The 23185-nt window shown below is 42.2% G+C and overlaps 2 protein-coding genes across 14 annotated transcripts in view; one reads left to right on the top strand and one right to left on the bottom strand.

The window, feature by feature from the left end:
* LOC110982163 (uncharacterized) overlaps nucleotides 1-11405 on the bottom strand; it is a 19482-nt gene extending 8077 nt beyond the window's left edge. Inside the window, exons 1-3 of one of the 6 annotated variants that reach the window (XM_087143559.1) lie at nucleotides 11126-11405; nucleotides 7221-7571; nucleotides 1846-2147 (exon numbers count right to left, since the gene is read on the bottom strand). In XM_087143559.1, the coding sequence (XP_086999685.1) occupies nucleotides 1846-2125 (280 nt within the window). In that variant the 5' untranslated portion in view covers nucleotides 2126-2147; nucleotides 7221-7571; nucleotides 11126-11405. Of the gene's footprint in view, nucleotides 1-1845; nucleotides 2148-3225; nucleotides 3376-7220; nucleotides 7572-8708; nucleotides 8727-8934; nucleotides 8953-11125 lie in introns of those variants that run through there. The other 5 variants (XM_087143480.1, XM_087143602.1, XM_087143634.1 and 2 more) reach the window with 5 other exon arrangements.
* LOC110982139 (uncharacterized) lies at nucleotides 3662-23185 on the top strand. Of its 8 annotated transcripts, none has more exons than XM_022240361.2 (3): nucleotides 3662-3788; nucleotides 12964-13488; nucleotides 15402-23185. In XM_022240361.2, exons 2-3 carry the CDS (start codon nucleotides 13398-13400, stop codon nucleotides 16760-16762), a joined length of 1452 nt encoding a protein of 483 aa, XP_022096053.2. In that variant the 5' UTR covers nucleotides 3662-3788; nucleotides 12964-13397; the 3' UTR covers nucleotides 16763-23185. The 8 variants fall into 8 exon arrangements, with proteins under 8 accessions (XP_022096053.2, XP_022096045.2, XP_022096082.2 ...); XM_022240353.2 differs by having other exon boundaries at nucleotides 3662-3858; XM_022240390.2 differs by having other exon boundaries at nucleotides 3662-3954.

The raw sequence follows: 23185 nt of genomic DNA, 5'->3' as shown, positions 1-23185 counted from the left end.
TCCTTTGCTGTCATGCCCGCATCAGTAGTGTGGGCTCGAGCCGTGTCAGTCCCCTGTTTAGTCCGTTTGCTGAAAAAAATTCGGTTCTGGACTCTATGAACAATAATTACAACAACTCAAACCCTGTGCAAGTTAGCCTATCAAAGCACGACCATGTGATTCACTGAAAATTTATCAGATCACCATTTTCAGGTTCAGTGAATCAAATCACCCAAGAACTTTGCCTGAAGATGTATATCCACTATGGTACTACGGCTATTAAAATATATTACCACAGCATTGGCTATAGATACTAAAAAAAAACACATTTTATCAACTTGCGTTACTTTTGTAGCCAAGTATGTTTTATGTCTGTGAAGTATTTCATACTGTACACTTGTGCATACATTTTTTATGTTAAGCCCTGCCACAGCAGTGCCATCCAGTATGTATTTTTTTTTTTAAGTGAAGCATATTTTTCGAAGCCATTTTTATGAGATGTGTTCTTTCCTACTTCGTTTCCAAGAGATGTGTTTTTTTTCCAAAGTTTGTTCTTACGAGATAATAATATTCTCAGGGGCGGATCTAGCTTCAGAAAACGGGGGGGGGGGCTGATGGGCAACACTGTTGTATACATGGACAGTGTTGTTCACGAACAGCTTGCGCTCACGGGTTCGGCCTCATCTTTGATCCACCGGAAATCGATGTAACTGTTTAACCATGTTCCTACCTCCACGGTTTAACTGTAGATGGACAGATGGACAGCGCATTCCTTATCCAGGATTTGTCTTTGTACTCATTTTTCCGTCATTTTACTGGTAGTTCCATTTAGTCCAATGCTGAACGGGAGGGGGCAACTCCCCCCCCCGGATTTTTAAAATTTTAATTTTTTTTGAACTGAGAATACTTCATAGGTGAGTAGGAAAGATACTAATCGGTATAAATATTTTCAAATAAATAGGCAATGTATTTTCTCCCCCCCCCCGGTGGAATGAGCACGCACGCACCAAAAGCTGAATATACGCCACTGAGTAGGCGTGGTTCTGGCCGCGCTGAACAGAACCGGAGTACTGAGATAGGCCTATTTTGCATGGTGCTACCGAAAACCTAGTACCTGTATCTTTGGCTTAGCTGCTGAGATTCGATTTTCTTAATAACCGTGAGACATAGTGCGAAAACTCTTGCAGGCTATAGACCTTTTCACGCTTATGTAAACAATACCACAACGTGTGGACCGCCCTGGCCATGGTAATCATATATATTCCTACGGGCAGCTTCAACCACGTGCAAGCGCACGTGCGAATGCTGCATGCTTGACTATTTTATCTTGAATAAGTAGATTACCATCACAACACTATGCACTCATTACTATCACAACACATCAGAGGTCCAGCACGATCGTGACATCACTGGAAAAAGGTCTATAGGCACGACCAGAAAAAATAGCGTAATTCTCAGTATCGGTAACTCAACCCCATTACTAAATGGGCGGCGCCGCCATGACGTGTATCGCCCAGAGACATCATTGCCCTTTTTTGATGCGGCCTAGCCTTAAACGTAAAACCCAAGGTGACTGGTTAGTTGCAATGTTCCATAGGTAGTCAATTTTTCCAGAGAAATGTTGTGGATTTTTACGAAACGGGCTATTTTCGAATTCCTTCGACGCGACGCATTGTAGCCTGGTCTCGATTATTTTTCGTTCACAAAATCGAAGAAGCCTTCCCATCTATATTGAAATGATTTTAAAAAACCTAAAATTTCAAAATATTCTGACAAGCAGATAGGTACAAGATCTGGAAATGGAAACAGTTTTCGTGCTTGTTTCCCAAGAGATATTCCCTGTGATCATGAAAATTTGGTCATTACCCTGTTCACCTTCCGGAGTGAAAAAATCCTGGACCAAATCACCCCTGTCGATATCAGTCAGTAGCAGTACAAGGTGGTCGTACTTTCCTGGAGCAATCACCCTGCGTCGATCCAATAGCTGGAGCAATTCCAGCACACTTTTTCTCTCCAGTTCGCCTGGGCGTATCCCCTCGGCTAGACACCTATTCTTGAACCTGGGAACATCCTCATCGGTCAAAGCTCGGCTGATTTTGTCCAGCAGCTTGGTGTGCTGTGCCGGCGGCGGCTGTAGGTAGGACATGCTACTCCGATCTGAGGTTTCTCTAGGGGAATCAGAGAATGTGTTTGAATAAAGTAGTCAGGCTTAACTCGTTTAACAAAGCATTCTCAAGCTGAAATGAAAAGATTCCATGCTTGAATAGGAATCAGCTAAAAATACTTACCCTTACCATTCTGTTCATCCCTCCGTTAATGTTCGCTTCTATTAAATCGTTTACATTTTATTTTGAAAAGAATACAGCAAGCCCTTTTTTAGGCAAAGACGAATGAGAAGCCCCCCCCCATGGACCAATTTTTCACTCGTTGTGAATTGATTTAAAGCAAGTGGATGGCTCGAGTACAAAAATGCTTGAATATCTTTTCATAGTGAAGTCTCCATCAACTGCATCTACGGAGGCATGTTGCCATTTTTAAAAGAAAATGAAAGCGCCAGCTTTTAAGAGAAGAAAATACATTCTCAAAGGGAAAAATACGAAGTTTTACCTTTGAGAAAGATCCTGCAATATAGGACCGAAATGTTGGACCCTACGACTGTTTCGATTTTTGTTATAGGACACTGTCGCCAGCACGAAGTTTGAACTGAGAAGTTTTGTATTTCATATTTCTGATTCATCCAATACGCAAACATAAAACACGCATTTTAACGAGGGAAAATAGATTAGGGCCTACGTGCGACTAATACAAATAATTATGTAAGACTATCAATCAGACATCTATGTACACTGTAGACGAAGCATAACAGTCAAATCTGTACGCCGTTACACGAACCATGGAGGACAGAAATACTGGGAAAAAAATTATTACAATTGTGTATGTTCTGGACTCGTTCATATACAAAACTCTAGAAAACAAGGAATGTGCGAAGGCACAGCACTTTTACAGTTTTGTCATAATTAATGCTCATACTCAATGCTATCATAGCGCGGGTGCCTTACTTCAAATTTTTACATGTTTTATTTGTAAACACTTGATTTTATATAGAGTATCATATTTATCATAATTGAATTATGATCAGTGTATTCACGCAAACACTTTATAAATTTATAAATAATTGATCGGAATAATTAATAAAGATAAAAGGAACACGCATCAACCAGCAATTTGTTACAGAAAGCGTATTACCAAGGGTGTTTAATGGCAGCTGAAAAGCTGATGATGTTGCCGAAATATGTAACCAACAGCGCTGATTAAAACCGGTCGGCCATGTTGCTCCTCGTATTATAATGGATGCAGTTCGAGACGACCCTGCCCCGCCTGTTTATCATTATTTTTTTTATTGATGAGGCAGTCACGGCTGAGCCTTTTCTCCATCTCAAAATGCGAGTTTGTTCTCAATGCGGAAACATATCCCAGTTGCTAAAGTTCGGACCAAATGAAATGACTGTCATGTTGTCATGAAGTCAATGTTGACTTCTTGTCCTTAAAAATCGTCAATATGAGTTGCAATCTCCAAAGTCAGGCACACTGGGGACCTATCAATCAAGAAAAGGAGCCTCTGCCGAACAGGAGCACAGGTTTGAAAAATGGCTGTTCTATTCCGAACGTCTCGTCTACGAAGGGAGAGGGCGCCTTACCTCTGGCTCCACGCGATCGCACGAGTCTACTGTACTACTAGACTACATAGTACATGTACATGTACTTCTAGTCCAGTCTGATCTGGAGCTTTCGTCCAAATTCAACGATCGGTCAGTGCAGTAGTGTTGATATTTTGACTTCTTCATTTAGGCCAAAGGCCAACTCAGTTGGACCATGGAGGTAGAATTTACATGTATTAACCTTGCCAAGCCTTAGACCTATATGACTTGAGAATAAGGCCTGATGTAAGACTACAGACGAGATGGAAAGAAAAAGGTGGAAGTTCCATCATGTCCATACACACGTACGCAGGCCTAAACTGGTGTCAGGTCAGCTCGACCGTTTGCCAACTCGACTCGAGTCAACTTGACTCTCGACCGTCGACCAGTTTGACCGTTATTCCTTCGACCGTAAAGGTCAACTCGACTCTTGACCAACTTGACCGTGCAAACGGAATGCATTTTTCCGAGTTCTGGATCGTGCGTGTAATTCGCTTTACTGTGTGTGATGTTATCTGCATGCACACAGTGTGGTGACAGATTTAGTGGGGTGCGTGTACGTGTGTGCATCTTCTCCAATTGGAAAAATTATTTTGGAGTATCTCATTGGCACAAGTTCATTTATTGATTGCATTTCAGTTGGTTTCGTGGGTTCATTGAGTTGGTAAATGGTCGAGTTGGTCAGGAGTCGAGCTGGCAAACGGTCGAGTTGACCTACAACCACTAAACTAAAGCGAAACAGACATCACTTGACTCCCAGACTGATCTGAACTGTAGGGCACGTAATCCTTTTCTGATGCCACTTTAGGAAAAATTAGTGATATCTGTAAGGTGGAAAGCCCTAGGCTACATGTGCCTGTCTGTTCTGTGCCCAATTGGTCAATGGTCCCTCTGCGCGTATGCCATTTGCGCGATCACTTGGGACTTACCGAATTTACATGTATGTGATCTGTAAATCTTCTTGCACTTTTTGCTGATTTGTCGATACTTCTGCCATGGGAAATGGCATCTCTGCCAATATCACATTTTCAAATCTGATGTGTAGTCATATTTTGTTTCCAGAAAGGGAAGTAACTAGGCCTACATGTAAATTCAGAGATTTTATCATGTTCATACATGATTGAATGATAGTGCAAGAGGACTCCATGAGGGTGTTGGTCACTTAGCCCCATTTCCACTTTGCCCCATGTCACTTCTCCCCATGCCACTTCTCCCCATGCCACTTCACCCCATGCCACTTCACTCCATGCCACTTCACCCCATAACACTTCACCCCATGCCACTTCACCCCATGCCACTTCCCCACATGCCACTTCACCCCATGCCACTTCACCCCATATCACTTCACCCCATGCCACTTCACCCCATGCCACTTCACCCCATGCCACTTCACCCCATGCCACTTCACTCCATGCCACTTCACCCCATGCCACTTCACTCCATGCCACTTCACCCCATGCCACTTCACCCCATGCCACTTCTCCCCTTGCCACTTCTCCCCATGCCACTTCACCCCATGCCACTTCACCCCATGCCACTTCACCCCATGCCACTTCACCCCATGCCACTTCACCCCATGCCACTTCACCCCATGCCACTTCACCCCATGCCACTTCACTCCATGCCACTTCTCCCCTTGCCACTTCTCCCCATGCCACTTCACCCCATGCCACTTCACCCCATGCAACTTCACCCCATGCCACTTCACCCCATAACACTTCTCCCCATGCCACTTCACCCCATGCCACTTCACCCCATGCCACTTCACCCCATGCCACTTCACCCCATAACACTTCTCCCCATGCCACTTCACCCCATGCCACTTCTCCCCATGCCACTTCACCCTATGCCACTTCACCTCATGCCACTTCTCCCATGCCACTTCACCCCATGCCACTTCGCCCCATTCCACTTCACCCTATGCCACTTCACCTCATGCCACTTCTCCCCATGCCACTTCGCCCCCTGCCACTTCGCCCCGTGCCTGTTCTCCCCATGCCACTTCGCCCCGTGCCACTTCACCCCCATGCCACTTCACCCTATGCCACTTCACCCCATGCCACTTCACCCCATAACACTTCTCCCCATGCCACTTCACCCCATGCCACTTTGCCCCTAACCATGTCGCCCCATTGCCACTTAGCCACATCCCCACTTCGCCCCATTTCCACTGCCTCCCATTTCCACTTTGCCCCACCAATTATCACTCACTCTGTTATTTAGTAACAGAGGCATGGGCCTAGATGGAACAAATGAAAACATCGACATTTCAGCAACCAAATAACTTTGGGAGAATCCAACTTGCAAAGGCCAAAACAATGCTTTTGATTTCCCGAAAAAAGAAGCCTAAAAAAGGAATTTGAATATAAGAAAGACAAATAAATAAATCCTGTTGTCTTTTCTGTCTTCACAGACACCTCTAAATGACATTTTTCTCATTATAACGTAAGTTTAATTTTCGGTTGTTTTGCTTGTACTTAAGTACAAGCAAAACAACCGAAAATTAAACTTACGAACATGTGCCCACAAAATTTCCTGCCGCGGCACTCCGAGGTTTATCCGATCGCTGGGGCACAGCTGTCTGGATACATTGACAGTTACCAGAACGATGTGTACAGAATTGTGTATCGCTTTGAAATAGTAAATTTAAAAAGGATGAGAAACAAACCCTATGCTACATGTATATGTAGTTTAACCATATGTATTAATTCAACATGAACAACGCAGTCGACATTAATTTAGTGAATACCCTAGAGTTTTATGTATATGTACATGTATAACTCCATTATGATGTCGTTTGAGGAACTCCTCTCTCGACCATTTTTTGAAGAGGCTTGTAACACGTTCTAGCATGAACGAAGTGGAGATGGGGCGATGTGGGGATGGGGTGAAGTGGTTTGGGGCGAAGTGGTTAGGGGCGACGTGGAAATGGGGCAAAGTGACTGTAGACCAATATTAGTTAGGCCTATGATCAAGTGATAACATTCAACACTGTCAAACCCATGGTTATCAGCTTAAGTAACCAGCACTGTCCAGCAATAATAATGTTCATGACATCTGGAAATTGCAAATTTTTTAATTTCAGATGCCATGATTTATAAGAATTAAAATGATTAATGTGGGAGGAGTTACTTGGTGCTCAGATAACTTGACCTTTTGCCAACTCTAATCAGAACAACTCAACCACTGAGACAACTGGACCATCTGGGCATGAGATGGAGAGACAAGTGGTCCGTTGAGACAAGTGGTCCGTTGAGACAAGTCGATTCGTGAGGTTTTGATACCTTGTGGGCTGTACACCAGAGGCGAGATGGGAGGGTCTCACAAGGATTTGAAGTAATACCAGTTGATAGGCCTATTTGGAATTTACCAAAAATGGAAGAATTTCTCAGGCATGTTTATTGGGTACAGTCAGTCAGTCTTTGCACCGTCTATCGTGGCTTATCAGGCTTGGAACAACTTCCTTACCATTTGAAATCTCTACTTCGTTTTACAGCCACTTTGCTCACTTGCAAATTCTCCCATACAGACATGTACATGTACCTTTTCTTGAAGTTGAAAAGGAAGTCCCTCAAAAAGAAACAACACCCCAACCCCTCCAGAATCCGAGCTGGGATGGGTGAGGTGGTCCCGAATGCTGCCTAGTTGCCCAACAGCCCCGTGAAAGCTGTGCCACCATGCTCACTTCCATTCATGTCAAGTCCAACCTGATGTGTCAACGTCACTCAAGTCATTGAACATTCCGCTCTCGTGCTAGCCGCGGACGTTTTTTTTCCATGTACATGCCTCTCATGGTCAAGTTGTCTCCACATCAAAGTTGACTTGCCTTAACGGATGACTTGGACAACAGTCGAGATGCCCCTCCAGTTGAGTTGTCTCAACGGTCAAGTTGCCCTGAGTTGTGTTAAAGAGTCGAGATCTCTGACATCTATATGTACATAAGACCCTGTGCTTGTGTGGGGACCTCAAACCCTCTGGTAATTATTTTGTGGATATTTCAAATCTCTCCGATCCCACCCCTGTTCTGTGGCATAATCTGTTTCAGTATCGTTGTGACTTTGTCAAACTTTCACCCGTTTACGAGACAGGAACCAAACCACTCAACAATTTTCCTCCAAAAAGATCTTCGAGCTTCCAGAGCCGCGAACCAGAAAAAGAAAGCGTAACTGTTGGAGTCATTGTAAATGGCAATACAAGAATACTCTCAGTCTTCTCCATGATATAATTGGAATGGTCCCAACAGCATTTGGCAAATTTTTACCGCAAAGTGCTCTACCTTCTCCAAGTTTTTGCGGCTTATCCGTGACAGAATTAGTCCCAAATATTGCCGATGTTGAATTTTATCCATATGGATCATGTCCCTGAGTAATAAACACTAAATTCTACAAGCAGGTGTTGTTGATACAAACCAAATGGCGCCGTACAGGCTACATGTATATCGGTAGCACATGTATATGTACCCTGTTCGTGTAATAGTGCACACTTGTGCCCTAGACTGTACATGAACAGAACAATACATGTACATGTATTTGTACTTGGATCGACCCAAGTGTAGCACCACGTGTACACCTGTAGTTTAGATGCTCCCGTCTGTTTGGGACCGATGGGACCATGCTACAGTAACTATACATACATTTGTACCATCTGAAGCTGATAAATTCACTTTGGGGAGTTTGAATTATCGTGACGTACATGTACCGGTACATGCATATTGCTATCTGACTGGTTTGTTGATATTCAATGTTTCTTCTTTTTGGGGGGGAATAAAGTGTGCTTTGAGACAAATTCATCACCAAATCCACAGTCGGATCCTTTTAACATCACACGGACAGTGAAGCTATATGTATTTTGAGTTTGTGCACAACACACCCATCAGCCTGTCGTGGTATTAGACCAGTGATAAATATCTCAAGTACTGTATGAGTACATTTAAATCATGGAAAATCTTGTTAACCCTAACCCTCCTCAATCCTTCACCTGTTGGAGGACTGAGGAGTGTTAGGGTTAAAATTGCCCTCAACTTACACTTACCTTATCCCTGGCCCTCTTTGGATGTGGAAATAGACACAATTAAAAACGTGAAAAATTACATCCTCTCTCCGTTTTTGCTCTCTGAAAACATTCTGAGTAGACTTGCTTGCAGTATTGCAATGAAATAATACACAACAATCAATCAACAAAGAAACAAGTTTTTGATATATTTAGAAATTAGAGTTTGCATTGCGACCACTACATGTATTATTATCTCAGTACTTACAAGTATTGTACATGTACATGTACGTACACCAGGCCAGGATGCACTCCAAAATATTTATCTTGAAATTACAAAGCAGATTCAGCAAATAAGACAGAGTTATTTCCTGGTGTCATTACATCCACATGAATATCTGTACTGAGAGTATGGAACTGAAACAAGAAGTAACATGTACTTTTGTACCCAGTATACATGTATTGTACATGTATGTATGTAAATTTAAAAAACACATTTACGTGTACCCCGTATCTCATTAGAAGCTAAGTCTTACTAAGGCCAACCAAAAACTCTCTGGTTTCTGGTCAGTGCGTGTGTCGCCGTAGACCTGCGCATTGGCAAAATAAAAAAGGTTTTTTATTTGGTATAAAACGATATCCAAAAGCTGCCAAACTTGCTTAATCAACTGGAATCCTGCTAATTTTAACGTGTTTTTGATGGGGTATGGTTGGAAAATATGTACAGTAAAGGAGTCCCCTCAGTTCCCCATACACTTGGTCAGGCACTCTTTTTCAGATGATGTCATTTCTGTATTTTACATTTACATCTGGAAACCAGACGAACAAGGTGGTCTTATGTCCTGTGTACATACACAAGCTCAAAATGCTTTCAAACAGTTAAACATGTGGGGCCCAGTCTATAATAGTTTTGGTAGCGGCTGGCGCTACGTGCACATGCAGTCGCGATGGACATCACACATTATATGTACATCCCCAAAAGTGAGGGTAAAAAGTGGCCTAAGGCTGCATATACTGCCCACTTGTAAAAAAAACATGTTGTCCAGAAGTACTGGTATATTGTACCTGTACATGTGCAGTGCGAGTGTGTTCTAACGAGGAGTGAACACAACTCAAATCACGTTTCTTCAAGAATTCCCTGTGCATTATTGTCCACAGGATGTACTAGTACACATTGTCGTTGCTTCGTGTAGAGAGGAAATCACCACAGGTAATATCAATACTTCATTTGAGGCATTCATTGAGCAAATCATGGAGGAAGTCCTCCATGAGCAAATCTACATGTAAAGTTGTTAAAGTTAAATAGGCTTCTAGACTTACAACATATGTACGTCAGATGTGGCAGGTAGATGGAAAACAGTGGAACCCAAATTTATAGTTCCTGGCATTCCCATGGGCAGTATTAATCTTGTATTGTAAATGTATGTGGTGCAAGTCTGTACAGATCAACACACATGTAGACAAATACTGTCTATGATTCACATGTACATGACACACATGTATACGTGTATACGTATCAAATGAACTCTACAGACTACATGCACAGTCTGACAGTATTGGTTTGTCTGTGTGCATGTAGTTTTAATTTAAATGGAGCACATGTACAGGTGCATGTACCTACATGTAGCTGTGCACATACATGTACATGTACGTACCAGTACATGTGGTTACATGTACATGTAGCGCAGGTTTCTTTTGAAAAAGTCTTTAAAAATTTGTTCTGTCTGAGAAGTACATGTACAGCTTGATCTTTTGTATAACAGTACAGTACAGTACATGTGTATGCACAGTATGTAGTGCAGCTACTATACATGTACAGTACATGTTTATACATGTACATGTACGTGTAATTTGCAGTGAAGCTTATTATGTGGCTATACTTCTGAGACCTACAGTTACAGTAATCTGTGGTTTCAGTTTAAATAATATATTGAGCATATTGTAAAGTCCATTAGCCTTGTCATTAGGAGACCAACACAGCCGAACATTTTATTCGTAACACAGAAAAATTCCTGCATCTTCATAACTACTGTATATACGACATGTACACATGTGTACATATGTGTATGTGTGGGTAATTCCAGCAATTAGGGGTCCAAAAGTGTGACATTTTTGTGTCCCTGTTACATCTGGCCTTTGTTAGTTGACATGGAAATATCACTGGAATTGATTTCTAACTATTACAATTTGTTTGGCGGGTAATTTGCGTTGATTCATCACTCTTGGAAATCAGAAAATGTGTTCTGAACTTACAAAATCATGTCAGATGTGACAGGGGCACGGAAAAAAAAAGGACCCCAAATTTCTGGAATTACTCATATACAAGTATGTTCATGCATGGAGGACTTACCGGCACACATTTTTCCTTGTATGTACATGTACCATTCTTATCCTAAAAGCATTGGTAAGATGTGATCATTAGTGTTCAGTTTTTACAGTGAGCATACACATATACTTACATGTGCATCTGTGCATTAAATGTGCAGTTTTGGACTTGATCTCCTTGTACAGATTTTTTTTATCCTCCTTACCAAGTGCACTTGTTTGTGTATACAACTGCTATATCCATGGGGTAGACGTTTTCTTCAGATCCGCTGAACCTTGACGGAATGGAGAAAAAAATAGCAATAGAGTGGAAGCTGTGCCTTTTATGCGTTTGCCAGCATGCGATATTTTTAGACTGGTCTATGTGGGTATAACATCAGAATGGAATCAGTTTGTTAGAAGTTTTGGTGTTCATGTACATGTACATTGTACCGTGCGTGCCCATGAACTCAGTTGAGACTGAGAGGGCACCTTTCATACAATGGCTGCCCTTTGGACTGACATCAAATGATGAGTGGTGAAGTGGTGACATGTGCCCTTTGCGGATTGAGGTCCATGTCGGCCCTTCCTCACACCTGCAAACTGTGAGTACTTCATGTCTGTACTCTGTTCATGGTGCCTACACTGTCATATGCTGCAAACCTCATTACCAGGCAGGAAACCAGGCAGTTTGGCCCAAAGTTGCCAATTGTGCCCCAGTGGAGGGATAGTTGATGCATGGAAATTTCACAGACCCTATAAACCACCCCTTATTTGTAGGTGCTGACATATGGCTGATTTGTTTATGATGCATAGAGGCTTCAAGTTCCTATCTGGCTGGACTAGAGATTGTCAATCTGGAATACAGGTCAACACTTCCACATGTTCAGTATGCTTGCATATTAATGTGCAAGCAGGAAGCTGCCTATTATTTATAGCAACACCTGTGCATCCATGGAACAATTTAGTGAAAGACATCAGCAGTTACATACATGTATGTACATGTACAGGTGTATCAGTACAGTTTTTTCAGAAGCTGGTGTACGTGTATTGAGGTTCTCAGATAAGGAGCTAGCCATATACTAATCAGGGCTAAATTTTGTAGTGGCTGAGTGTTTGCAGTGAGGTAGAACATTTGGTGGGAGCACTCATGAAGCACGAAATGGGCCATTAAGCAGCACTATAACGTTGGGCCCAGGAGACATACTGTAAAACAGAGGGTACTGGTACTGGTATGCAGTTCTAAGCTTCGCCTTTAGGAATTAGCATGATATGTACGGTAGTATGCACTGTGTGCTGTGCTTGAGCTGTTATTTCTTACGGATTGCAAGTTGGAGGCGGTACCTAAATTTGGGGTTACATATACGTGTACGTGATAGCTTATATGGGATCTGAGGGTACAATAAATGTGTACTTCATGTGCAGTTTGTACATCGTATTTGTGGTTTGATGGCTTTGATGAACATGTGAAAGACGAATGCATTAAATCCTAATGGATTAAAAATTTAAAATTCAGTGTGAGGAGGGCAGAAAGATCTTGTAAAAAGATTGGAACAATCATTTTTTGCTAATCTTGTAACCTCACTAAACACTAGTCACATGAATCTTTGAAAAGTCTGACTTTTGAAAAAGTGTGAATTTCTCAAATTACATACATGTATAAGTGCACATGCGCAGTGAAATGATAGTACCCAGGTCCTTGCAAATGACCAGTGTTACTCTGGTCATTGGATTCATGTAGAGGTCCAACGCAACTTCCCTCGTGGGCTTTTTTGCCATAGTCTGATTATAGAATTGTCCATGACATGAGAGCATTTGAAGCAATCAAAGCAAATACCTGGTCTGTTCAGCCGTTGCTGTCAATTCTTGGAATTGTGAAGTTTCAGGCTGAGTCACCACAAGCTCATCAGAAGTGTTTTCTTAGGCTTCTTTTTAAAAAATTGTATATACTGTGTACTTAATTTTGTCGTTTCTTTTTCCTGTTATTTTTCAGTTTGTCTGTATAGCACAAGGAACAGGACACACGTGAAAAGTGGGCCAGGTCATTGGTGGGTAAGGGCCACCGAGTCTGCTTTGCGTGTCAGTATGTGAGACATTGAGGTATATGAAGGCCATCCTTGGAAATGCAAGTGACTTTACACTAAGTCACCTTCATTTAACACATCCTGGACATAATGATGGATCACCCCTTCCTGTCCGCCAGTGTGTATAGTGAGCAAATGTTTCACATGACTTGATATGAGAAAGGTCGGACACCACATGCAATGGTTGGGTACAGTAATTGTTGGTGGCGAATATACATGTAGATGAGGCGTCGTAATAAATCCTGCATGGGTCGTGGCGTCGGTTCACTCGGATGAGCTGATGACGATGATGTCTTCAGATCTTGGGGGATCGCGGGCGTCGGTGTGATGTTCTCATCTCGGCATGGCATCCGCATTGGTGGCCCGCCTACCCATAGTTCTGGCCATTTACCTCTCCTTGTGGCTGGTGTCAGCTAATGAGGGAAGCGTTCCAGGTACAGTACTGCCAACACATTTGAGCCTCATTGCATTTTAGCTATAGACAAACCAGGTTAACAATTTCAGATTTTATGAATATTGTGTACATGTAAGTTATTCAGGTTTTTATTATGTGCATGCATTCTCTGTGATCTGAAATGGACAAGAATTTAAAGATTCAAACCAAGATCACCTACTCTAGGGGCGATTCACAATACAGTGTGTACATACCAGTATGTACACATGTACATTGTACATGTACATGTAATACTGGTACATGTAAGTGTACATGTAATCCTACATACATGAACTGGTAAAATATGCATGTTTGTACATAACAGGTGGTGCTTAAATTATTCAATAGGTAAATCCAATGCTGTAGGATCCAATGAAGTACATGTACATGTACAATGAATACATGTGGTACCAGTAGAAAGTTAGGATTTCTTTACAGCACAGGGCAATTTTGATCAAGGACCGTACATGTAGTTTGACTATCTCTGATTCAACGCACGTTAGCCGACGATGGTTGGACTAGTCTTGTCAACTACATGTATTTGCGACCAGCCTACCGAGGTTGCCATAAATCATGTTTAACAGCACAGTGCAGAGAGGACCCCAGTTATAAGAACAGTGCCGGAAAAACAGTACACTGTACATGTATGTCACTAGTAAACGGTCATTTTCTAAATTTTTTTTTTGTGCTATTTTGCCCTCTCTGCGGCCACCTTTTCCACCTAACGACCTGACAACGGTTGACTAGGGTCATTCGCACTTCAACTTCGCTGCACATGCACTTGGTACTGGTACATGTATGTTTGTCACGAACCAACCGCTGGTTAACTAGTGATCCTTGATCAAACTTGCCGACTGTAATTGAATGGATGCCAGGCACAGTCAGTTTCCTTGGCTGCAAGTTGCCGCACCACACATGGAATGCAAGCATGTACGCGTACATGTACATGCATGTGCGGTTAAAATGGCGTTTTATGCTTGGTGTTCCTTTGGGCAACACCAAATTTTTGGCTGTTTCACAAAAGAATGTGGCGCGTACATGTACTTGTTAAAATTTGGTGTGGGTGATGCTGTTTTGCTGTTGTTTTACCAATTGAGTTGACTTTTTCCATGATCAGACTTGACACAGGGGAGGGTCCAATAAAACCTGCTCTGAGACAAATAAAACACAAAAAATGGAAAAAAAGTTGGGAAAATAGTAGGAAGGAAATATATACGCTGTACATGTACATGTTGGCCTAACTAAAGTATGGTTAGTGCCCCAATACTGTTGTAAACAGTGCATATGGATAATGTTTCATGGTCGTTTCTGCTTGTCCGAGAGACATTAAAAAATCTCCAGCCTGACCCAACCCTAGAAAATTCCTGGATCTGCCCCCGTTTTTACATGTGTAATGAGTACAGCTTGACAAGGATACCAGGTGTTTGACCAAAATGGCACGTTCCTCTTCTCAGGCCTATTACCCGAGGCCTTCTTTGTAACACTTGCCAAAAATAAACCGAAACTGTCATCAGCCAGTTTGCCTATAAAATTCGTATCAAATCATTGTCCAAAAAATGCTTCCAAAATAATGTACATGTTGGCACATGTACACGTATCACAAGGCATAGTGTACCAGCATAGCATGAGTCACTTTAGAGGATTCTTGGCATAGCACTGTCCAGTCTCTTTCCCCACAAGATTTTTTAACACCGATCATGCCTCCATGGACACCTGACCGTGTGGGTACATGTACATATTCTGTTGTCAGTAACCAGCTGATGACACCCATCAAAGCACACCACTAACCAGAGGGTTTTAGGTTGCATGGTAAGATCCTCAATTTCAGTTGGCATTTTGTTTTTTCTATTTTGCTCTCATTTGCTCGTTTCCTTTCTTTGTAATTGTAATCATATTATGGTTTTTGGTTTCTAGTGTGGACATGGTTGGATGGCTCGAGGCTGGTTAATCAGCCTAGCACACTAACGGCTGGTAACCAGTATCCTGGCTGCAGGGCCCATAGCGGGATATGGACACACCCCACCGCTGGACTTTTCTGGATGTTTGGTGGGCAAGAGGGCAGTGGAACCCCACTCAACGATCTCTGGCTGTACGACATGCCCTCGCAGGAATGGACTAACGTCCGGCGGGGGAAGGAGCAAGCTTGGCCGGGACCGCGATATGGTGCAGCCGTGTGCGGAGTAGCCGGCTCGTCGGTCGTGGTCTACGGAGGGGCCCGGTCTGCAGAGAATCTCCTGAGTGACACCTGGCTGTACCACTTACACAACGAGTCATGGGTGCTGTTGACGGAGAGCTTGCAGCCCGACGTGAGAGCCAACATGGCGCACTGGTGCACCCACGATTCCTTGTGGATTTACAGAGGCGTGACCTCTGACCTTGCAACTCCACCGACAATGTGGAAGTTTACATTTGAGAGCTACGAGTGGACAGAGGTAGGTGCTCCCATTGCTAGAGGAAAGAATCAAGAGGAAATGATTGATTTTGGATACTGGAAAACTGCAACCTGGGTATTAAATGACACCCAGCTCTATTTTTTAGGAGGAAAGCCCTCTGGACCAGATAAAGCCTGTCGAGGAAAAAGTAGCACCGTCAAGAACAAGTGTGATTTGTGGAGGTACTCTACGATTACAAATGAGTGGGAGCATGTGAACATGGATGCAGCAGTAAGTAAAGGGAGGACTGATAATGGCGTGGCTGGGGTCAGCCAACAGCCCAGCTGCCCGGTCCAGCCAGCATTCTGGTCGGATACTGATAGTAATCTGTGGTTATTGGACAGTGATGATGGGAGTATTGGCACCTGCGGGAAGACGTCCCCCACCCACTCCAACCTGTGGATGCTGGACCTCAGGCTGATGAGGTGGATGAACTTTCAGGAGTCCGCGAGTCCACCCGGCCGGGATTTCCAAGAGTGGGCAGCAGAACCCCAGGGCCAACCACCACCGCGTGCCTACTGTGCCAGCTGGGCCTGGAACAGCACCTACTACCTGTTTGGAGGGCTCACCAGGAATGGGTCGGTGGGGGCCCTGAATGACCTGTGGGATTTCCGGCTGTTGGAAGCGGAAAGCTTTCGCTCGGCACCCACCACCTCTCTGGCTGTTCCCCCCGTAGCCGTGTTTTTCCTGAGCCTGGGTGCCCTGGGCATCTTGTCATTGTTTGTCTTCGGCGTCATATTCTTCACCAAATGCTCGTCAGGACCCAGATTAAAACCGCCTAATCACTTCGGGGACAAGATCCGCTATTCCCCAGTGGAGATGGATGAAGTTTTCATCACATGATATTCGACGCGACAGGAGCTGCAATAAAAAACTTGTTCTCCCACACCGGAAGAATTACGAGTGAAAGCAAGGCTGCCTGCTGCCATGCGATTGGCCATTTATTTAATCATGCTGAAATTTTGAAGTTTGGTACAGTAGTCAAGTACCCGTACATTTCCATGAGTACAAGTAAAAGCTTAATATGATTTATGAGTCCTTTGTGATGAGTATCATATATGAAGACATGGCAAATGTGTTCATGCATGAAGTACATGTACTTCAAATCAATCTGAATACATTTTGACAAGCACCGGTACATGTACATGTATGTGTACACATATGAGTTGCTAAGAGGTTAATGAGTGTGATTTTGAGAACCAGTATTGCACATTGCCTGAATAAAATCCCCGTAAGCTGAGTGGTGGAGTGCTGAACTCATCTCACAAATTTTTTTCTTTTTTTTTACCTTGACCCATGGCATGGCCTTGCCACAAAAAAACCCCAAAACAGATGTTCCACTCTACCAGTGAATGAAAGTTCTGTCGCTTGGTCTCAAAAACAGTTTCTCGTAGGAGAGTCAAAGGTTTATTCAGATGGTGCACACAACAAAATGTAATGAAGGTTTCATAGCCATGCACTGGAAAGAGTCATTTAATTCAGTCACAGATGAAATGTACATGAACCATTTCACTCGGCTTGTCAGCTCCCATCTGACACCACATGGAATAATTCCTACCATTGCACTCACCGAAACCACAGCACTGTGGAATGTGGTTCAGGGCAGGATCTCCCTTGGTAGCAATGTTATGGTAGGTCAGATTTAGGGAAAAGAAAGTGACCTTTGCCACCTGGAATGAATCATGAATTCTGAATGATGTGAACAGTCAGTCATGCTATGGTACATGTACATGTAGTTTGGATTTATCTGCCCTGTCACATTGCATTGCAGCCTAGCATGATTGAATGGGAACTTATTTTTAGAACTTAAATTTGTAGATTAATCTGATAAACTTACAACTGCAGTATACATGTAAGTTGCAATATTTACTGAAGGACAAAACATTCAAGTCTCAAAACACCCTTTACCTCTTGTCTTTCAAGTGCTAGCAAAATTGAACTCACAGTGAAACACAATCATGACAATGTACATATGTACATGTACCTGCAGTGTGGAACACTGCCCCCCCCCCAAAGTAAAGTGTGTATACACAACAATTCACATCACGGTAAGAGTTCTTTCACTCTTGCATGACTTGTGATGTACATCCATACAGGTACATTTGTACATGTACAAGTACATTTTCCTTCATATGGGTAGGCCTCCCCCAATTTACGTACATAAGGGGACAAGTTCTTTTGTTGGGAAATTTGTGGAGACCAAGTTGTGGGGATGAAAATCTATCGCCCCACCCCCCATACATGTACCTGTACAATGTCTGTACATGTAAATTACATGTACACGTACAATGATTCCTATATGCGCATGTACATGTACGTACTGTACATGTACATATATGGAAGTAGGATTTCTACATACACGTACCGGTAGAGGTGTATATGTTTGAACGCTCGTGTAGACCCCACCACTACATGTACATGTCATGTATGGCCACAATGGAGCAAGTATGGATGCACACACTGTACCTATGGCCATGCTTTATTTCTACCCAGCCCCATTCCTCAAAGATTATTTTTGTATGTTTATATTTGTACATGTACATGCAGGTAACTGTATGAAAGTAGAAACAGAACTCATACTTATTAAAAAATCAAGTTGTGAAGCTGTAGTATTCTATGTTATATGCAGAACACATGTACACTTGTCACTGTCAGAATTAAACTGTGCTTACAAACTGACACAGGTACATGTAGAAGTTTGCGCACAAGCTGTTGGGGCTTATGACTCCTGAGAAATTATGAATCATTATAGTATTATTTGGTGAAAACAGAAATGTTCTTAATGTGGGATTTACAACACTGTGACTTTTTTATTGGCAATTGGATGAAATCTCAAATTGAAGGAGTGATGAACGTATACATGTAGAGGTATTTCAGCTTTATTTTAGTGTAGGCCTACTATGAATATTATAAACGAGGGTTCCCGCAGTCACGGAAAATCTTGCAAATCCTGGGAAAAAAGTGGTCCTGGAAAGTCATGGGAAAATTATAATACCTAACAACCTTTCTTTGCAAAATGATGTTAAAATTATGGAAATTGTCATATTTTGATCCCGGAAAGTACCGATACTGGAAAAGTCATGAATTTTGATTTTCAGATTTTCAGATAAAATAAGGGGGTGTGCATGTACATGTATTAAAATGGTCGTTTTTTTTCCATGTTCCGGACATGAAAGTTATCGGAAGCACATTTTCTCATTTCAGATGGTGATTTTGAAAAGGGCTAACTTCAACTTTTTCCATGTAAGTTTTTAGAAGTTCTTGGTGTCTGGGAGATGTTTTTCTTTTTTGGGGTTTTTGTTTGTTTGTTTGTTTTTTTGGCTGTTGTGTGAGGATTTTCCTCTTGCCTACCGGTACTTTAGACAGGAAAGTGGTGTTAATCCACTCCAAGAACTGGATGAAATACCAGCCATCTGAATGAGAGCCATGAAGGACAGTGAACAACTAATCAATGTTCATGAATAAGCCTCTTGTTAGTTAAATTGGAATAAAATCTGGTACACTGAGTTACATCTGATTGCACATAAACATAACGATTTGAAATCCCCTGTTGCTATACCTCGTGATTCAGGGCAAGCTTTTGCATAGCGACCACCATCTCTGGAATGGACTGGTTCCTTTGCGCCTTTCTTATCCATCGAGAATAGTTGTTGCAAGGCATCTCTTGTGTAACTAAGCACAACCTTGCCCCAGATCACGAGGTATAGCAACAGTGGCTTTAGTATGGAGAATTGAAGTTGTTATGTTCGCGTGAATTTGAAGAACTCAGTGTACCAGATTTGGGTCAAAGTTAACTTATTCTCTGGTAAGAAAAATTTCATGACGTGGCAGATGAAATGTTCACTTCCATGAGGTGAAGCAGAGGGAACGGAGTGGAAAACTGAAAGATACTGCTCGTGTGTTGATGTCCGTCATGTTGCCAAACAAATTCATGCCCGAAGCGCCACCCATTATGTAGTACTGTACCAGTCCCATGCAATGTTAGACTGGTTTCCATCCCTACATGCATTTTCCTCTTTCTTTCTGGGAATGAGGTAAATGAAATGACGGAAGGAACCAGTCAAGTGAAATGAAGTTCTATTTAATGGGTACCATTGAAGAGAGATTGAGCAAGAAAGCGTCAGGGTTTTTTTTAGGGGGGCAGAACTGATGATTCTGTGTTTTTTTCCTGAACTATGAAATCCCGAGTACCGGTATGACTGATGCAGGTACCTCAGCCCCATTCATTTCTACATGTACATATACCGTACAAGTACGTGTATGTATTTTTGAAGATGTTTCACAGACGATCTGTACTGAGGTTATACATTAAGGTGAATTTGGATAGCAAACGCATTGTGTCACTGGGATCTGTGGCTCAAGTAAACTGTTGGTGCATACCTTGTAAAGAACAGCGTCCAAGCCACCAGCAATGCCAGTCCACCTTCATGGGTCATCAGCTAAATTTATCCTAATACATGTTAACCGGTATGTTCATGACATGAATGTATCAGTGAAAGTTGGCGTTATATGAGGAAAGGACACAAAAGAACATGGCTAACCCTCTTGTAAAGTTACCGCAAGAAAATATGAGTATGTACATGTACATTTTGTATTGGGACCATTTTGAAATGCCCTGGTATAAAGCTGAGTATACATGTACTGTAAGTACATTTTGCCATCCTGCCTCATCCATGCACCCTGTAGACCTGCATTTCTTATGTTAATGTTGGCCAATCATGTAACTATTGACATCTTGCTGTACTGACGCTGTGGAGCTAATGTACCTCAGTAGTAGGACCTAGACATGAGACCATTAGCACATGCTTCATCACGGCATCTTAGTTGTCATGCTTTTCTCTGTATGTCAAGACACATCATTAATGTGAGCATTATGCGTAATGTTGCACACTAAGGTATCGCTGTTGAGTGTGTGAGTTTGAAGGCTACACCATGAATTCACAAGTTATCTGCAAAAAAATACTGTTATACAGACATGCCTTGGAAATTGGAAAGTCTCTTTTGAGTTGATTTTCTTACAAATCCAGTCGAGTGTAATAAGCCAGTTGCTTGGTGAATTTGAATAGAATCTGGTACACTGAGTTCTTTAAATTCACATGAACATAACCGTTAAAATTCTCCATAGTAAAGACACTTTTGCTATACCTCATGATTCGGGGCAAGCATTTACTTGGTTTCATAAGAGACGCCTTGCACCGATACACCGTTTTCAATGGATATTGGCACAAAGGAACCAGACCATTCCAGAGAAGGTGGTCACTATGCCAAAGCATTATGAGGTACAACCATATACTTGTAGGAACATTGTCTTCAGTCTGGTGAATTCAAATTATGTTTATGTGCAATCAGATAACTCAGTGTACCAGATTTTATTTAAATTGAATTCGCAAAAGGCTCAGTATTGGAAGAGCATAGATTTCTCCATTAGCCACACTACTTCCAGCCAATATAGGAAGACATTTTGGTATGAAAAAAGTGCAGGGAATTTCTGTACAGATGTTCTGCATTTTGTGATTTGGTCTGTGTAAAAAGTATGACATCATTTGCTCTTTTGCAAATTGCCACTAAATGAAAGGGAGAAACACACACTCAAAAAGGACAACCAGTGTACAGTTTGCACATTACCTCGGCCAAAACAAATGAGCAAAAAAAGGGCAACCATCAGTTCTGTAATAGCCCACATTTACCTGTACATTGCCCTACAACATCAGTTTTTGCCTACAAACATGTACATGTACCTGTATGTACAGTGGGAAGTTTGGGTCACCAGAGGCACCCAACACCCGATTAATTACAGTTGGTCAAAACGATACATTCAAATGAGGCAAATTCTAAATCTGGTCTGAACTTCTCTAAAATGTTTACAAGGAACCAGATTTTGGAATGAGAACCTTGTATGCCACTTGTCTTCACTTTCACTACACCAGAGAAACATCATCAGTTTGATGCCACAGAGCTGTGGCATCTTAGCATTGGATTAAATAGAAGATCACCAAAATGTACATGCACATGTATTTTTCAGTGGCTGGTGCATATTGGTACATGTACGTCCACTTGTGCTGTGGTTTCCATACATACATGTACTTTATGTATTTGTTGCCTCTGATATTCTCATATTCTGTTGCAAATCCCATTTTCTCTACCTTCGTCTATGTGCGATCGAAGTGTTTGCCAAATGTTGAATTTTTGCTGTTTGCTGAATTAATCCTCGTTAATTGCTTGCCATGTGATGTGATGTACCTGCAACTGATGCTTGTGATCTGATTCAGCAGATGGCACCAGTGTGGGTCTCCTAATGCTTGATGTTTTGTCTCCAACACATCCCCCTCCCCCGCCACCAAATTTAAAGATTTTCAAACTGCATCCCAACAACGCAAAGATGGAAGTACGTGTATTTCCACTCACAAATTGTGGTTCTAAAATTATAGACATTCAACAGCTCTGATGTCAGGGATTAACGCCGTGATTTGAAAAACCCCTCTGTCGCACATGATGGCTGTAACAGCCCTTTCAGAGTTTCTGTCCAGTATTGTTCTTCATGTCCAGTTTGTGGTGACAATTTGAAACAGGGCTGGTAGGCATGTGACAACGTGTGTGAATATGCCATGCATGTATTTAATTTGCAGGATGTTTCATCAGGAGTGTATTATTTTTGTATTCATTTATAAGTACATGTACCTCCTCTGGTGAAATTAGAAAGGGAGCATGGGTAGGCATTTACCACATTTAGGGGACAAGTTCTTTTGTTGTGGGAAATTTGAACCAAGTTGTCTGGTTGTGGGGACATTTCCTAGTCCCCACCACATTTTCGGTCCCCACAAAATAGGTGAAATGTCGAGTGTATGTCCCCCGCAACTACGGTGCGGGAGTCGAGGTACGTGCATACGTGTAGGTGAATTTTTAAAATATGAAACTTCATGGGTTCAATTTATGCAATAAAAATGATTTTTTTTCTCATCTTTTTAGTTGGAAGCCAATTGTAGATTCCATTGCTCACACGGTAACCAAGTTCATGCATGTCCTTTAGATCGTTCCACATGTATGCCACATGGTGCAGTTATTTCAGGAAAGCTGGCCAAACACGTACCGGTATTCCTTTACATGTCCACGTATTTCTAACTGAATGTCACTCTTCGGGTGTCTTGCTTTATTATTCCAAATGCAAAATACATACATTATTGTCTTGCCCAACATTCTACTGCCCTTAGTCATTGCTGAGCATCATTAAAGGCCATGTTAAGACATGAATGAAAAGAGAACAGTTCA

The sequence above is a fragment of the Acanthaster planci genome, linkage group LG01 (assembly GCF_054643075.1).
Source record: "Acanthaster planci isolate LZ-2023a linkage group LG01, COTS_SCS, whole genome shotgun sequence".
Lineage (NCBI taxonomy): Eukaryota > Metazoa > Echinodermata > Asteroidea > Valvatida > Acanthasteridae > Acanthaster > Acanthaster planci.
The sequence above is the reverse complement of the archived record's forward strand: the minus strand, read 5'-3'. Positions and strand labels throughout refer to the sequence as shown.

Coding starts and splice junctions, on each gene's coding strand:
- LOC110982139 (XM_022240361.2), top strand. CDS start 13,398: ATGGCATCCGCATTGGTGGCCCGCCTACCCATAGTTCTGGCCATTTAC. Junction 13,489..15,401: donor TAATGAGGGAAGCGTTCCAG/GTACAGTACTGC, acceptor TTTGGTTTCTAG/TGTGGACATGGTTGGATGGC.